This window comes from Aquila chrysaetos, chromosome 11 (genome assembly GCF_900496995.4).
Source record: "Aquila chrysaetos chrysaetos chromosome 11, bAquChr1.4, whole genome shotgun sequence".
NCBI lineage: Eukaryota > Metazoa > Chordata > Aves > Accipitriformes > Accipitridae > Aquila > Aquila chrysaetos.
In genome coordinates this window covers 21,963,385-21,976,326 of record NC_044014.1, presented here as the reverse complement: position 1 = coordinate 21,976,326, position 12,942 = coordinate 21,963,385, and the positions used below count along the sequence as shown (strand labels likewise).

At 42.6% G+C, this 12,942-nt stretch overlaps 1 protein-coding gene across 9 annotated transcripts in view; it reads right to left on the bottom strand.

The window, feature by feature from the left end:
• Positions 1-7,598: 7,598 nt before the first annotated feature.
• Positions 7,599-12,942, bottom strand: part of MARCHF8 (membrane associated ring-CH-type finger 8) — a 98,531-nt gene continuing 93,187 nt past the window's right edge. For all 9 annotated transcript variants that reach the window (XM_041127172.1, XM_041127173.1, XM_041127176.1 and 6 more), the window contains 2 exons: positions 11,449-11,596; positions 7,599-8,969 (listed from right to left, as the gene is read on the bottom strand). In XM_041127172.1, the coding sequence (XP_040983106.1) occupies positions 8,665-8,969; positions 11,449-11,596 (453 nt within the window). In that variant the 3' untranslated portion in view covers positions 7,599-8,664. The remainder of the gene's footprint in view (positions 8,970-11,448; positions 11,597-12,942) is intronic.

Below are 12,942 nucleotides of genomic sequence, written 5' to 3'. Positions count from 1 at the left end.
TAGAATAGCAGTGGGAGACTGAAGACTGGTGCAAAAGTCCTAAGCCCCAGCAGCAAAGATAGAGTCCTGAGAGAGGATTGTGCAATATCAGCTCTAATCTGAAGACAGGCAGGTCCAAATTAATCCCTGAAATAATACGTTTAACTTCTACCACAGCTTAGTTTGGTCCAGGGCTGCAAGGAAGCTGCTCAATGGAATGGCTTGGTTTACTTTCCGTCCGATTTCTCTGGTGTGCATCAACTGCTTGGGTGTGCCCATGAATGTAGCATGGTCCTGAAAGCACAGCTTTGGGATAAAATAAACGATCATCTTGCTGGCATGAGAAACACTGGTTTAGCTAATCCCACGATCAGTATCAGTTCTCTTTTAACACAGCACTTTCAAAAGCAAGAAGTAAAACATAAGAGCAAGACAAGTGGCAAGCCAGACTCTAGAGAGACCCCTGTTTATCCACAGGAAGGGAACAATAGTACTTTGTGAGTTAATTTGGGATGCTCAGGGGTAAAGCAGTTATGAAGTCATATCAAGAAGTGTATGTAGTCATACACTCTCTAAGACAGCCACGCTTTCTCAGTTGGGATCAAGTCATCAGCCTGAGACATTTCCTATTCTCTCCCAACCACAAGGATAACTTTTGCTTGACAAAGGAACCTGCTGTCCCCAGCACCAGACACTGTTAGACGGCTCTAACAGTGATGAATTCTTCTAAGCCTCCTTGTCTGGCCTTGTTTGCAGGTGGCCTTTGAGACAGAGGGTGTCAGAGCAAACCAGCACAGCAGGGGGCACTCAGCAAAAACGACTGGGAGGTTAATTTTAGTGAAGTCTTAAATTGTTAGGAATTGCAAGCCTGATTCCTTGAAGCTTTGGGAGTTAACAAGAACACCTTGAGTGGTGATCTCCCCACTCTGCTCTGTGCAGCCTTCTGGTGTTTTATTCAGTTAGTTCAAACCCTCCTGTGGCGTTAAAGCCTTTGAGACAACTCCATTCATCTCCTTAACACTCTCAAGCAAGGTCTCCTCTCTATTTTCAGCTTTCAGTTCCTCTGCCACCAATCTTGCCTTTTCCTTAGAATACACTTCAAAAGATTAAAGTTTGCCATCACTTGACCCTGTCTGAGCAATATTACATTTCCAATTACCCTGTGTAACACACACAACTTGCTTCCTATTTCCTTTACCCAGAGCTCTTATGATTTTTTTTTAAAAAAACCTCCCCTGCCTCCTTTCTGAATTATATTCCCCTCTCTCTCCATTTAGCCAAGATGAATGAATTTTTCGTCTGTTCAGTTCTTGTTCTATAATGAGATATTCTTGCTTGATTTTCTGATGTCAACCATCCAGCCCAAGACTGTGAAAAAGCATCCTCTTCTGACTGTCTGTATTGTGGTAACTCAATACAGCCCCAAAATGTCAGAGTATCCTACACAACAGAGACTGGAGCCTAGAGGATTTACAGGAAAAACTGTGGACATTGCAGGTGGACACTGAGCTGTATTTACGCAGCATCACTTTTGGGTACTTCCATGGTCATTCCTATGAATCACCTGCTGATTGTAATTTGGTTCCTCCCAGCACAACCCTCTCTGCCTAGCCTTGCCCAGAGGCAAGCTGAATGACTGAGAAATGACAGGGGTGAAAGAGGAGGGGGGGGGAAGAGGAAGGAAATATGTGTTGCACAAGTAGTATGAATGGAAAGGGGCAAACACACTGTGATATGGGTGAATAGGCTGGGGATAGGGACATCTGAAATGGAGGGGGTGGGTGACAGGAGAGTAGTCCACAGCGTGGCTGTGGGAAGAGGGAAATTGGAGGAAGATCTACAGTCCCTGCAGGATGGGCTGAGCAGCAGTGCAGGCACAAGCCTGGCTCTTGAGACTCTTGGGGCTTGGTTCTGAGAGTCAGCAGCTGGAGTTACACCATTTGACACCTCCATAGCCTCCACAGGGCACTCAGGTGGATCTTGCCAAGCCCTGCTGCTGCCCTCCTGACTCCTGACAGCCTCCCTCTGTCCCGCACTGAGAGGCAAGTCACGCCCATCCTGCCAGCCAGATACCAGTAACTACTCACCAGACGGCTCCAGCTGAAAAATCCTATTCCTGGATCCACAGCTGTACCATGTGCTGCTGAGCCACTGCTCTGCTCCACCTCAGAGATGGACACACTTCACACAGTGACAGTAACACTCTTTCAGATGAAAATAAGGTTTACAAGAGTGAGAAAGTTATTTTATAATTAACTCGAGGTGCCCGAACCCAAGATGAGGAGCACTTTTTAACCAGCAGCCAGATGACTCTACAGGCTCTGTTCCTTAAACCGCCTATCAGCTTTTCATCCCAGAGACTGTCAGTCAAACAGCAGGCCTTCGAAACTATCTTACCATCTCTTCAGCATGGTGTTTTTCTATAGAGGTCTTGCTGGTGGGTTTGCAAACTTCACGTAAGTAGCTTAATTTGCTACAACCATACTTGCTTCACGAAGGGAATATAGGATAGAGCCTTTTGTTTTGCATCAGAGGCACCTCTCTAGGGTTGCAGTATTAAGATTTCCTCCCCTTTCTTACCTAAAAGAAAATTAAAAACTAATCACTCCTTAAAAAGAAATATAAATTACTTTCTTTGAGCTGCCTTGTGTCTGTTACAGACATAACTTTCCAGATCTTATTTGCTCTTTGGCATTTATACTTTTGTTACAAGCTTTCTCACACCATGCAGATAGCTGTTTTCCTTGACCTACTGGTGCTAGAAACCTATTCAAGAGAAACTGCTGAAGACTTCCTGTTCTGAGGCTCGGTCCTGGCATGAAAACATACATAGCACTGCAATCGTGCTCATGCCATCTGCAATGAAGGCTTGTCCTGGTTTTGGCTGGGACAGAGTTAATTTTCTTCTTAGTAGCTGGCATAGGGTGTTTTGGATTTAGTGTGAGAATAATATTGATAACACACTGATGCTTTAGTTGTTGCTAAGTAGCACCTATCGTAAGTTAAGGCTCTTTCAGTTTCCCATGCTCTGCCAGCAAGGGGGTGTACAAGAAGCTGGGAGGGAGCACAGCCAGGACAGCTGACCTGAACTAGCCAAAGGGATATTCCATACCATAGAACGTCATGCTCAGTCTACAAACTGGGGGCAGGTGGCGTGGCCGGGAGGGGTGGATTGCTGCTTGGGCATCTGTCAGTGGGTGGTGAGCAACTGCATTGTGCATCACTTGTCTTTTCTTGAGCTTCTTTTTTTTTTTTTTTTAATATTCCTTTTAATTACAATTATATTATTATTATTATTATTATTGTTATTATATTTTGTTTTACTTTAGTTATTAAATCATTCTTACCTCAAGCCACAAGTTTTACTTCCCCAAACCCACCCACCCAAGTCTCCTCCCCGTGTCACTGGGAGTGGGGAGGAATGAGAGAGCGGCTGCGTGGTGCTTAGTTGCTGGCTGGGGTTAAACCATGACAAGGCTAAATGCAGCCATCCACCACTCCACATTTACACAAAATTATTTTTCTTCTTAGAGGAGAATCATAGTAACTAGCATCTTCTGCTCTGCACCTCTGCATAGAAACCAATGTGTGTGAGAACGCTGACTTCAGACATGAAGCATTCATAGCAACACTCGGTGTCAATTCCAGAAGCTCCAGATTTTAAGGCCCACAGGAATCCTCTCTCCCCACTTCATGCATGGCATAAGCCAGAAAATTCTCCCCACGATTCCTGCATCTGAGCCCAAAGCACCTGCACGGTCTATCTTCTCACTGCATCGAAGGACTCGCCCACTTATTCTCATGGTTACCTATCCCTGTATCATTATGAATCACTTTAACATCAAATTGTCATGGGATGCTACTCTGCATTGGCCTGCTACACTGAAGAGCCATCAAGTTCCATGTTTACTCCAGTGAAAGTAACTCTGATCATCACCTTGACAATGGAGAGCTCAATTTTTCTCTCACATGGGCCCCTTAATACTTTTTCAAACAAAATGGATACTATAATGGTTTTGTTTTGTTCTGGTTTTTTTATAGAAACACTTTATTGCTGCAGTCAATAACCCTGTGTATCACACACAAATAACCAATTACAGTTTAAGAAACTAAAAATAATTCTGCAAGTGGTAATACTGAGAAAACAAACACACATGAAAGGATACAAAACTATACATTTAAGTTACTAGAAATTTACTAACTAAAAAATTCTGCAGAAGTGTGAAGTGTCTTGTATAAACTATACAACACATGCCAGTGTAAAGTTGTTTAACATTATACAATTACCTATCTACAAATGTTTTACCTAAATACAAGATCAGCTGCAATTTTTAAACAGTTATCTTCTATACAAAGACAAGTGCTTTCAGTACTTCATTGGAATATACAGACACTGCAATATCTCAAAACTAAAAAATAATCACAAAATAAAACGTCCTGCTTAGAAGTTTTCTTTGCATATCTAATATAACGCTGTGAAAATCCAGCCAGCAATATCCTTGCTTTTGTGTTTGCCCTGTTTCACCCACATTTGAGAGGGACCCAATGCAGAGTCACCGACCTGCCTTTCATTGCTGGCCACAATCTCCACAGCAGACTACCCCGGAAATCCGTATCTTAACACACTTCAGCTTTAGGAGAAATTTGGACCCAGGTCCAACTTTGTAATAGATACTTACCCAGCCAAACACAGGGCAGAAGCAACCAGCTCCCATGCGTGGCCATATCCATGCATCACTTCAAAGGTTTCTGAAGAGTGGCAAGCCACGCAGACCCCTTCCTTACAGCCACAAGTGGGATTGATGCTCTGATCAGTACAGGGGATTGGCAGAAGTGGGCTTGGACATGGAGTTACCATTGCTTCCCAGGACCTCCCAGGTACAGCACAGAGGCCTAGCACTTCTCTAACCCCTTGCAGGCTCAGTGTAACCTTCATTGAATCCCTCCTGCTGAAGCAAAGCCCATCTCAATGATGTTCAACCACAGGAAGCTGTCCTCAGGTCTGGCCATCTCTTCAGAACACAGGGCAACATTTAAAACACCACCCCTGCTCCCAAAATACAGGGTTACAGTTGAAGAAAGTCCTGAGAATTCACAGGAATTTAACATCTCATGATCTCTTAAATGAGATCAACCTTCTGCAGCACACACCTGTATTTCTAACATAATGCATGTTCATGACCTGGCAGATATACCAAATATGACACGGTGGGGAAATTTCCTTGGCACAGCTGGTGCTTTTTTGGACAGGATTTAAGTCAATAGAATGGGAGTCTGGTCAGATGTCTAGAGCATGGGACATACCAGCAAAGGTTCTGGCAATCTAGGGAAGGGATCGTGGTAGCTGGCATTAAGCCTACACTCCCTCGTACTTAAATTCTGGTCTCAGAAAAGTCCCAAGTAACCTGAACTAACTTTGGCCAAAGAACAAGGACCAAAAAACCTCAGACTTCTATTTCAGTCATTTCAAAAGCTGCCAGAGGAAGTGTTGGAAAGCCTGGCCTGACAGGGGGTGGTCATTCCCCTTACTGACATATGGGTGGGAAGGACAGATCTCACCTGAGCTAGCATCAGTGCCTCGCAGCTGGAAGCTGAAAACAAGTCAACAGTATCTCCTTGAGGAGAAAGAAGGGAAAAGCACCGTTCAGCCTTCTCACACCATTTGATGGCACCATGCAGAAGCAAAGACCTGCAGCTCCAGAAGCCCACTGTTAACACCAAGCAAGAATCAGCATGAAAAGTATGACCAGCATAAATAAAAACCCCTGACAGATGGATCTCTTCTGCAGCCCTTTCTGGTATGAGCATTCCTAAGCAGTATAAAGAGTTTAAATATTAGGCCTTAATTTTCCTTCAGAAAAGACCTGCTGGGAGAGGGAATGGTTAGCAGCAACACTGACTAAAACAGTTTCATCCACAAATACTTTTCCCCAGATTATTTTGCTGGAGATGATTGTTCTTCCTAAATTAAGATACACAGGAGCACAGCAAAAGCCTTCAGCATCCTGAATACACTGAACACTAGCTGGCATGTGCCACATGGAGCTTCCAAAACACCAAATGAGATTTCACAATGTTTCACCAAGAATCATGTGTGACAGTGACTGAAGCAGGACCAGCACGCTGCAGTATGCCATATCGGCACTTGTCAGAACATCGGTCAGGCACCAGGGCCTCTCTGGTTTACGCTGGAGAACAAGCAGGTTTCACACCTGAACTTGTCCATTTTCATTTCACCTACTGGCCACAGACTGGATGAGAACGCTCACAGCATCAGTCGGCAGCTGATTCTGTGCACCTCGCAGCTGTAACGTGAGCATCTCGCAGACATGTAAGCCTTGTGCACTTGGGCATTTCAGAAGAACATGATGAAGGTGTGCAAGACCTGATATTTAACCCACCTGAGTTTACCTAGTAAATCTTTTCACAGAACAAAATAGAAAACAAAACAAGACAGTGTATTATCTGGGTTCTCGTAATAGAAGAGGCTCACCCACAGCAGAGTTCAGGAAAGGGCCCGAGTAATTGCACTTTAAGTTATGGCAGGCATAGGCAACAAACTCTACCTGCGTATGGTCATGAAGACCGCTGCCCCGATACTAGCAGGGTATGCAGGGTTTGTCTGCCTGTATCATGTAAGCATGGGACATCCTGACACCTCGCACAGTACACAAACCCATGCCAGTGTAGCTTTGCTACGACTGCCTAGAGGTCTGGGTATTTTAAAACATCCCAGGAACAAGGTACCATGTTGTTGTTCATGACAATCACAGCCAGTAAGCTTCAAGCATGAGATGACGCAGAAGCACGCACACACACACACGTTTTTCCTCCAACAGCTCTTAGAAACCACTGTCGTGTGTTCTCTTACCTTCTCTGCCTTCTTTTAAAATACTAATTTAGAAATAAATTAATACTACATTTTAAGGAAGAAAAAAAAATCACTGATCTCTTACTGTTATTCTTTGGGAAGTCTTAAAGCAACTACTTTTATTATGAAAAGAACTTGCCCAATGAAAGTTGTACTTGAAAAAGACTAAGTAAAACCTGAACCAAAGCTGGGGATTTAGTTCAGTATCTCAACAAGAAAACTGAAGCTTTTACCTAACTGAGAAGTCCAGGCAACTCCTACTAAGACCAACCAGAAGATTATCATTGACTTTACAGAGATTTAGATAGAGCTCAGGTAGGGAAAGTCAGCTTTCAAATGCAGAGGCCTCGTGTGCTGACTTTTCATGGGGCTTCATTTCTGCTCCAGTCACACTGAAACTTTGGTTAAATGAGGGCTTGAAGCTGGACAGTGGATCAGTGAAGCAGATTGGTCAAGCGAATTAACAGCACACACCCTAGGCTTTCAGAAACTCTGTCTAAAGCCCTGCAAACAGATTTTAAAGCTGTCCCTCTCTTTTCATTAAGGCTGACTGATTAAAAAGCTAGGCCCAAATTCAAAAGCACAGACAAAACTATTCTCTGACCATGTAATGCATCACATCAGGACTAAAACCAGGCAGGTATTTTTACACTCATCCGCTTAATGCAATATTTATTTCCTAGACTTTGATCTCAGCATCTCCTCTGACAATGTCAAATTCTTGGGTAATTCACACATGACACAGCACTAAAGAAGGAAAACCAATTTCAGCTGTATTGACTAAGTATCTTTTTTTCCATAACAGCTCACATTTTTACCAATATAGCAAGAAACCCTTTGCCAATGGTTTGGAATGAAAGTTACATCAGGTATATATGTGCAGGTGTGTTGACGGTCTGACCTGTTGAAAAAAAACAACAAAACCAATCCCCCAAACAGAGCACTGAAACCATTACGCATTGAAAACGAACACTGTACACATCCACTGTTCCGCACACACAAATCACAAGTGCAATATCCTTTGAAAAAAATTGCTCCTCAAAGGAAACCCAAAGAGGCAGAGTTTTTTAGTGTTATGTTTAGTAAGATAATGTGGGCATGTGTTGGAAATCACAGGTTGGAAATTTTTTTAATTTTTTTTTTTTTTTATAAGGCAAGAGGTTTATGTTCCAGAAGAATAGAGGGGGTAAAGAATGAAGAAATGTTTCGAAAATGACACATTCTTTCAAGTTTCATTCTCATTTGACATACATATTACAAAATAAAGATTTTTAAAAGTGCTATATGCTTTGTAAGTCTCATCACAATATGTAAAGCAAAATTTTACACCTGCTGCCTAAGAAAAAATGTTAGTGGCAGTGTTAGCAGTAGATTAGACTCTTGCTCTCTCATTTCCCTCAACATCTGGGACAACCTCCTTCAGCACGCTAAAGAACAAACAAACAAACAAACCCCACTCTACACATATTCCAGAATCATTTAGAGTCATCTTCTAAAGTAACAGACTCCATGAAGTTGATGAAAGTTCACTAGCGGCTTGCTTGATACCAAACCCAAGGCTCATTCTACCCAGTATCCTGTGGCTCTTTGATCAGCCAGTATGAGAGACTAAACATTGAGAGGTATGCAGCCATGATGACATTGACAGATATGCCAAAGGGATTTTAAAAAAATTCCAACATAAAACAAATGTAAAAAAATTCATCCGCCAGCCCTCAGCTGTTAGCTGATTTTAAAAAGGTAGAGCAGTTTGCAGTAAACAATGATATTTTAAATCTTCAAGGACATACAGAAACAGCCCTCCCACCCAGCAATCAGACGTGAAGGATTTCTGCAGCACAGTCTTCTGGCTCTGTGTAATGTGAAGAGTTTGTGTCTGAATGGTGAACCCCAAGCATTTCTTTACTTTCGAAGTTTGGCTCCATTAGTGCAGGTTTTTCAAAAATATTCTTTTTGCTAGTTTCCGGACAGTTTTGTACATATATTACTCGGTTATAAGCTTTAAGTCTCTTCCACAGCTGTACGTACACTTTGCATTGTACATACATGAACAGAAGTCCTCCAGTGAAACCAATAGCCACAACCACCAGCTTAGTCCAAAATGGCCACTCTAGAATCCCTGGAAGAAAAAAAATAAAAAAAGAAGAAAAAGGACCTGGTCAATATTGGCTTGACTACATTGGATCTCTCAAAAACATCCTGTAAGGAAACTGTCACAGAGTTTGGGCCATGGAAACTATTCTTATTTTGCCATTTTTCGTTTGGCCTTTTTTTTTTTCCCTTTCAAGTCAAACACATGCGGACTTCGACTTCACATATCACATTTATTCTCACCCACCAGAGGAAAACCAAAACAATTGATTCTCTGTGTCTGAGCCCTTGTGTAGCACAATTACAGAGTCAAGGCAACAGCCAGTAATACGTTTAGGTCCTTTTATACCTGTTTTTAAACAAAAATTGGATATGATTATGAAAGGGATTCTATGGCATCATTTCCTCTTCATAGCAGGAGATTCAACTCAGTGACCTAGGAAGTCTGTTCCACTCTGTGATCACACAGTACACAGAGCCGTAGTCTTTAAACTCAAAAGGGAATGATTGTTACCATCTAGCTTGACATGTTCATTATGCAGACCAGACAATTTTATCTGCATCAGACCCAGTAACTTGTAGTTGAACCAGAGCGTCTCTTCTGATGCAAAACTGCCAGTGTTGGAGAGGCTGAAGTGTTCCGACAAGCTTACCCTCTGTCATTAAAAATTACCACCATTACTTTTCCTGAATTTGTCTAGCTTGAAATTTTAGATACTGGATCTTGTTACATCTCCATCAACTACTTTTAAATGAGAGACTATTCATTTTATACATCTTCTGCTTACATAGGTTCTGTATTCACGCAGCCTCTGTCCTCTTTAAAGATAAGCGGCATCATAAGATGCATGTGAAACCATGCTGAACCACCCACTATCAGGTTTCTCAGAGAATAAAATCATGGCCTTCCAAGACTTCAAAGTTTTTACTGAGATACAGGCCAGTGTTCTTTTGGAAATGCAAGGTAGCATGGGAGGAATGAAAATATTTTAGTCCCAAAATACTAAGGGCACTGCAGCGTGACTACTGATGAAATCCCACCCATGATTAATACCTGAACCTCTGATTCACAGGTGAGCTATCTGATGCCATCTGTAGGCAGTGATAGTATATGCTTGCCCCTGTGCAGACATGAATGTATACCCACACACACTCCCCACACCTTCCAGCTCATTACAGCACTCCCCAGATTTAGTATCCAAATGAAGGGAGCAAAGGAGGCACTATAACACGTACTAAATATTCACACTATTCCTCCTATTCATGTTCATCCAATATACTTATCGGCTAAAATAACCTGGAGACAATAAATCTTTGAAAGCATATGCTTTTCATTTTCATATGGAAACCTTATGCTGAAAGGCCAACAATTTTCACTGTACATGGAAGAGGTGGGGTTGGATGGAACAGAAACTAAAAGATTGTGTTCAAAGCAGCTTCCTGACTGAAGTCATGAACGATCAAACTACAGCCCAAATGAGAAATGACAGCAAAACTGTTCAGTTTGAAGTGTGATTCTGCTCCGAAGAGACTGTAAGAGCTCTGTGGATTTGTAGGTTTATTGATGCTCAGCCACCTCCCCAGATGATGCTCTTCAATCAGTAGCAAAACATTTTCCACCTGCATGTCTAGTTGGCATGCAATGCTCTGTGAGCAAGGACAACTTGCCCTCTAATGGCTCCCAGCCTTGGTAGATACCCTGTCCCTTCTATCCCCACCTTCAGGGACAGCTCAGCTGCCTGAGAAACAGTTCTGTGATAGCTGCAAATTTGCAGCCCAACATACCCAGGTAAACAGATTTTAGTTTGCTAAGTTTACAGCTGGCATACTAAAGAAAACCCACTATTCAAGAAGTTAAGACATCCCTGCAGTGGGGTGGCAGCCACTACATGAATTGCAGCGCACCTCATCTCAGTTGTGTGAACTGGAGTCCTAAGAATCAACCTGAATTTCTTCTGCTTCAAGCACAACCACTCATAAAAATTTATCCAGTCTAACATGGCTCTCACAGGAAACTTGTGCTAACCCACCTCACAGATGACCCTACAGAAAGTAAACTCTGTTGATTTACCTCAAAGATTTGAATTTAGGTTCCTCTTACTTCTTCTCTTTTTAAAAACCGTTCTGGTTTTGCCCAGTTAAAAGGTAGCCACAGCAGCAAACAAATGCTTATGTCCTTATCTGCTCAGTAAGTGTTCCAATTCAAAACTAAATTAGCTAAGGCAGTGCAATTTTGTGTCTGGCTACAGTGGATTAGCTCTCGTAACTGTGCGTTTCACAAGTGCAAACTAAACTGACTGAAATAGACTTAAAAAGCACCCAAAGATGAATTTACACTGATTTAACTAAATCATTTTAGAACTGTGCTTTTAAAGCAACCCAACCTCAGGCTAAAGCTGACTAGTCTAAGTATAAACATTACCTGCACACTCATGCTTCGCATCCTCTCTGCATTCAGGATAAATAATTATTCCGAGAGTAAGTGGGAAGATAAGCAAGTAACATACCAGTAGTCTGTCCCTGTTTAATCTCTTCAGCGGTCCTGTCTATCAGGACATAGAGAGACCACACAACGCAGGTGATGGCAATGATATGGAATGTTACAGAGCACATGATCTTCCTCCTCTCGCTGGCCGTCATCTGCAGCTTCTCCCACTGCCAAGAAACCCGGAAGCAGAGCAAGAAATTAGGTGTTTATTGTAGTTACTAGAGAGTATAAAAAGAGAACATTAATAAGAACAAAAACCAGGCAGGAGACCAGTTTCCTCCTAACATGGATTTTCAAAGTCAGACGGCATTATGGCTCTGACCACAGCACGTGTGCGACGGCTGGCAGCTCGCCCTGCTCTGATGGGAGCCATCCTGGCACCGGAGGGGACCCCCAGCGCTCAGCTCCCATCCGGAGCCTCGGCACGCTGTCATCACACCCCGCTTACCCGCACAGGGGCAGCTCCGGAACAGAGGGACCCTAACGCAAAGCCTTGTGCAGCACAAGCAAGGCAGCTCCTTTGTGTGTTCCCCACTCAACAGCGGGTACCCACAGTCACAGCTGAGCATTTTGAGTGGCAAAGGGTACCCTTGCTCAGGCAGGTGTTCAATAAAACACTGCCATAAAAGTGGTACATGATCTGATTGACCAGCGCGTGTAAGACATCTCACGCTGAGCTCTGTTAGAGTCCCTCGGTGCACAGTCAAAGCTGTTTAGCTCTCAGCTCAAGGCTGTTTAGTTCTCACCTCCTACCTCTGGGGGTTTCATTCAATCTTCACGTATATTTAACGCTACTTACAGCAGCGACACCTGTACTTTATTTTCAGTGTTTCAAGTGCACTTAAATACATGTGCCCTAAGAATATACAGTAGAACTGGGATGACAGCTTTTGTAAGTGAGAGGATGCAGCAAATTAAATCCCCAGACCTGCATCTATCAATAATGTTTATACAGCCCAAATAGAAACCGAAGTCACGTTGCTGTCATTTGAGAAAGATACAAAGAAACTAGAAAATTATTATAGATGCTTCTAATATGCAAGGAATTGTTCAAAACGAGCTTTTATTTTTTTCACCTGAGACACCCAGAAGCTTTTTTTTTTATTATTATTTTTTGGCAATTTCCCCTATGTATATGATGAAAGTTTTTGCATGTGGGATACACATCCCTCAACAGGTCTGCTTGGAACAGAGAGTTGATGGGCTTGTCTCACACTTTCACAAAATACATGCTGGGGCACATGTGTTTCTAGAGAGGTGCATGTGATGTCTCCTAGAATAATTTGTAGAAAAAGAGGACTTTGAAAAGGAGGAATAATGTGGAAGAGAGCGAGGATGACCTGACTAGTATAATTGAGATCACCCATTGTGGTGAATTATTCTTTCCACTGCTACAAATACAAGAATGATTGAAACATGAAACAGACTTTGTGATCATCTCTGTCTTGCCAACAGTTCTGTGGCAGTCTCTGTCTTGCCAACAGCTCTGTAGGCATCCAAATCTCATCATGGC